The sequence below is a fragment of the Solanum lycopersicum genome, chromosome 3 (genome assembly GCF_036512215.1).
Source record: "Solanum lycopersicum chromosome 3, SLM_r2.1".
Lineage (NCBI taxonomy): Eukaryota > Viridiplantae > Streptophyta > Magnoliopsida > Solanales > Solanaceae > Solanum > Solanum lycopersicum.
Window position 1 is genome coordinate 5,965,282 of NC_090802.1, and position 5,290 is coordinate 5,970,571.

The 5,290-nt window shown below is 31.6% G+C and overlaps 1 protein-coding gene across 1 annotated transcript; it reads left to right on the forward strand.

The window, feature by feature from the left end:
• Window positions 1–1,811: 1,811 nt before the first annotated feature.
• LOC101265898 (isovalerate--CoA ligase AAE2) lies at window positions 1,812–4,952 on the forward strand. Its single transcript, XM_004234469.5, has 2 exons — window positions 1,812–2,238; window positions 3,175–4,952. The coding sequence occupies exons 1-2, from the start codon at window positions 1,915–1,917 to the stop codon at window positions 4,615–4,617; spliced, it is 1,767 nt and encodes a 588-aa protein (XP_004234517.1). The 5' UTR covers window positions 1,812–1,914; the 3' UTR covers window positions 4,618–4,952.
• The last annotated feature ends 338 nt before the right edge of the window (window positions 4,953–5,290 follow it).

Consider the following 5,290-nt stretch of genomic DNA (forward strand, 5'->3'; position numbering starts at 1 on the left):
ATGATAATTCGAAATCTATGTACACCTCAACTTCATATTTTATCCTAGTTAATCATATTATTATTAGGATAATTATCGACTAAATATTGGATGCCTATTTAAGTTGGATTTAGTCATATATACTTGATGCATGGTTTGTTATTTTATGTCCAAATTTGACATAAAATAATAAAAATTCAAATTATATGGCATATTAATTAATATAGTATCATTGAAATCATTTTGTCCATTCAAAGTACCTAATTAAATATTTTATGTGGTCCAAGTTGGAATAAACAAATCATGTTGACGTTGATCCTAACGTAATCCTTATCTAAAAGTTTTTAATTAATTTATCTTCATAGTATAAAGGTTTTTACAATTTTTATTCATGCAATATTATTGTTAAAATTTTACATTTTACTCTAACTTTAAGGGTGATACCATTTATAATCTCTCATAAAATTGGTATATTATGATTTTAATTTCTAAAAATATCCAATTAAGCATATTAAAATTTTATATTAGTTGAAAATCACACACTTCTAATTCTCTTGCTTAGTGATGTTTATTATAAGTTTATTGTACACACTAAATAGTAAATAGATTTAGAATATAATTTACAAAGTTTGACTGAGCACAATAGTTTTGATCCAAATATTTTATTTTTTTAAATTTTTGTTATAATATAATATAAATAACCAAATTAAAGTTTTATAACTTAAAAATGATAAGAATTTTGAATTTATGAATTTCGACATCTAGCTCTATCTATAAATAATAAAAATAACATATTTTCTATCTGAATTTATGAGTTTCAACACCTAACTTAACTTCGTTTATAAACAATTTGAAAATTAAATATATTAAGGTATAATGGAGTATATGTTACAAAATAAATTATTTTAATAACATGTGATTAGGTGTGGCTAAACATCGAAGAGTTGACTCCGACTCAAACAACTCAGTTCGAGCTCAATTATATATTAACAAATCACGATTATTTTTTATAGGATTTTTTTTCTTTTTAGTATTGTAAAAAAAAAAAAAATTTAATCAATTCCGTTCGAGCTAAAATACATTTTAAACAAATTTTAATTGAGTTTGACGCAATTTTATTTTGCTTATTTAGTATTTTAAAAAACTTATCTGAGTTATGTTTGATATCTAGATCTAATTAAACACATTAGAAAAGGGTAAAATAAAAGGACTTTACAAAAATCAAAACGATTGAGGTGTACTTATACTTTGTTTGTATAATTGTTATATATTGTTTCATAATATATTGTATTATTTTAATAAATACGAATAGATTTTATCGTTCTCCGTCGTTATATAATATTACATATTCCTAATTTGTGTTAAACCTACAACAAAAAAGAGAGTTGGATACATAGTAGAATTTTTATGAGATAGATACGATAAAAGATGAAATATGAGTATTAAAATAATAATAAAAAGATAAAATGAGAAGAAAATACTAAGGTTCATAATAAAATTATATGAAAGTAGGATAAAAGATGAAATATAATTATTAAATAAGAAAAAAAATGAAATGAGAAGAAAATATTAAAGTAACGATGTAATCACACAAATCAAATTATTCTTTTCCTTATTACTTAACGATGAACTTAAATAATACGATACAATAAATTTAAAATAACAATTAAAAAAACAAACATTAAAATCAAACTAACAATACAATAAAATTCAAATAAAGTGTTAATAAACTAAATTTAGTTACCAATAGTCCAATACATTTAAAATTAATTAATATTCCTAATCAAACTTATCTGAAAATTATTATTCCTTGTTACTCGTACCAAACGAACATTTAATCTATAAATAATAATAATTCCTAAGTTTATCTTCAACTACACATTGCTTCTCTTAAGTCTTCCAATTTCTTCAAAATTTTTCAATCACTCTTTCCTGATGAATCAATTTTTCAAAAACTCAAGATTGGTTCTTGGGTTTTTCAGTTCCATTAAAATCCACTCAAAAACTACAAAATTGAGTAGTAGGGAATGTAGCAATCTGTGTGAATCTTGGAAATCAATGGAGGGTTTTGCTAAATGTAGTGCAAATTTTGAACCATTGACACCTTTAAGTTTCTTGGAAAGAGCAGCTAATGTTTTTAGGGATACAACTTCTGTTATTTATGGTGAAAAATTGAAGTATAATTGGGAACAAACTCATAATAGATGTGTTAAACTTGCTTCTGCTCTAGTTCATTTGGGGATTTCTCATGGTGATGTGGTAAGTTTTTTTTTTTTTTTTGAATTCAATCATGTATTATTTGAGTGGTTTATACTTGGTTTTGATTCGGCTCGAAATTTAAAAAAGAATATTTTTAGTAGGAGTAAAGTCTGTATATGAAAAAAAAATTGTGCTAATTTAGTATTTAATGTTGTATCATTTGATTGGTTTATATCTGATTTGATTCGACATGAAATTTAAGAGAAGAATGACTTTTAGTTGGTGCCAATTTGGAATTCAATGTTATATCATTTGAGTGGTTTATATTTGGTTTGATTCGGCACAGAATTTTAAGGGAAAAAAATAATTTTTAGTTGGAGTAAAGTCTATGTATGTCATATGCAGATTAAATTTCACTTGTGGAACTACACTGAGTATGTTAGTCTAGACATGTTATTCTATGGGCTATAAAAGTAAGAAGAGTTCATTCGAATCTCCGCCGCAGGAAAATTACACTTTTGTGTCATTTGAGAAGTTAATTGGTTAATGTGGTGTATATTTGATTTGGTACGAGATTTAAGAAAGAAAGTATTCCTTTTGTTTTAATTTGAAGTGTTTAGTTTGATTGAATGCGGAGTTTAGGAATGTTAAGGAAAACCTTTTAATCTTGTGATATAGGTGGAGGTAGAGTCGGAGTTTGAAGCTTATGAGTTCTGGATTCTAATCTTTTTAAGCTATTGAGTTTTAAATTAATAATTCATACATATCTGATGGATTTTTCAGTCAATGATAGAGTGTTGTCACCAAAGTTATAGGTTCGCCGAATCTATAACGAATACTCTAGCTCCGCCCCTGCTCGGAATTTCTCGGGGGTCGAGGTGGGGTAAGATACATGTCAACTTCTCTATGATCAGTAATCTGTCTTTGTATCAGGAGTTTACAATGTTGCATAGTGTTGAATCTTGATGTTGACTTGTTTTTGAATATGTTTTGAAGGTTGCAACTCTGGCTCCTAATGTACCGGCAATGCAAGAGCTACATTTTGCAGTACCGATGGCTGGAGCCGTTCTTTGTACATTAAATACGCGACATGATTCAGCTATGTTATCGGTACTTCTGATGCATTCGGAAGCAAAGGTCATATTTGTGGATCAGAAATTGCTCGAAATTGCTCGAGGAGCATTAGCTCAACTTGCTGACAAGAAACAAAATCTGCCTCTTCTTGTTGTGATCTGTCAAACTGATGAATCCCCTGCTGTTGAAAACTTAAACCCTCGTGATCACGATTATGAAACTCTCCTCGGAAGTGGGGATAGCAATTTTGCTATAAGATGGCCGAGAACAGAATTTGATCCTATTAGTATTAACTATACTTCAGGTACAACGTCCCGACCCAAAGGAGTTGTTTACAGTCATAGAGGTGCGTATCTCAATACCATTGCCACTTTTTTGCTCCACGAGATGAGTTCGTTCCCTGTTTATCTTTGGACTGTCCCGATGTTTCACTGCAACGGTTGGTGCATGATTTGGGGGCTTGCAGCGTTGGGTGGCACGAATGTTTGTCTTAGAAATGTCTCTCCTAAAGACATATTCGAAAACATTTCGTTGCACAAAGTCACAGATATGGGAGGGGCACCAACTGTGTTGAACAAGATTGTGAATTCGCCCCCGTGTGATCTAAAGCCACTCCCTCACAAGGTTAAAATAATGACAGGTGGTTCACCGCCTCCTCCGCGAGTTATTGCCAAAATGGAGGAGCTAGGATTCAAAGTAAATCACTTATACGGACTAACAGAGACATACGGTCCAGGTACGTCTTGTTTGTGGAAGCCCGAGTGGGATTCTTTACCTCCTGACGAAAAATTTGTACTGAAAGCAAGACAAGGAGTACAACATCTTTGCTTAAAAGAAGTCGATATACGAGATTCTACCACCATGGAAAAAGTGCCTGCTGATGGTAAAACAATTGGAGAGATCATGTTTAGAGGGAACACAGTAATGAGTGGATACTTAAACGATACGAAAGCAACAGAGGAAGCTTTTAAAGGCGGATGGTTTCACAGCGGTGATCTTGCTGTGAAACACCCCGATGGTTATATAGAAGTTAAGGACCGGTTGAAAGACATTATTATCTCCGGTGGGGAAAACATAAGCACGGTTGAGGTGGAACGAGTTTTGTATAGTCATCCAGCAGTTGTTGAAGCAGCAGTAGTCGCAAGACCAGATAACCATTGGGGGCAAACACCTTGCGCGTTTGTGAAGTTGAAGGAAGGATTCAGTGTTGACGATCAAGAAATCATCAATTTTTGTCGAGATAATTTGCCTCATTACATGGCACCTCGGACAGTCATATTCGAAGATATCCCTAAGACTTCGACAGGGAAGATACAGAAATTTATCTTGAGGGAGAGAGCGAACGCGTTGGGTAGTATTTTCTAGAGTGAAATGAAGCAGCAGCACTTGGCTTTGCTGAAAAATCTTAGTATCAATGTGTTGATAAATGTATCTTTGCATTCTCCTGCAAAGTGTTGGTACATTCAACTAAAAATGGGAATTTTCCCTGTCTGAGTACTTGAAAAAATGAAATAGCAAAATTCGATCCAATTTATCGTATGGAAGTTAACTTCCAAGTGGCGGTGCCGTGCACCCGTAAGCTTAAAAAAAAAGTGTATATATGTATATCTATCTAAGGATGTAATTACCAGTGTGCTGTTGGTACAAGCTAAGGGAACCATCTTGAGACTAGGGTTTGAATCCAGCTCAGACCTTTTTAATTGTTTTTATTTTAAGTTTAGTTAGGTAAAATTGATGCACCCGAACTCTTTAAATTCTGAGTTCGGCTAAGCCACAAATTTCAAATAAGTTGGGATCGTTTAATTTTTATTGTTCATATCTCTCCATATATAATATAATCACATAATTGCACTTGCTACTTTAAAAGACTTGGAACATAAAGGTTCACCTAGGTTGGGAATGGAAAAAAAAAGATCTTTTGAATTGGTTTATTGAAGATATAATTAAGTAAATAGCTCAGTGAGTGAAACGTGTGGATTGGGAGGATATCCCATTAATGAACTACTTCGTTGAAAATATAGTCAAGTAAATAAATCTT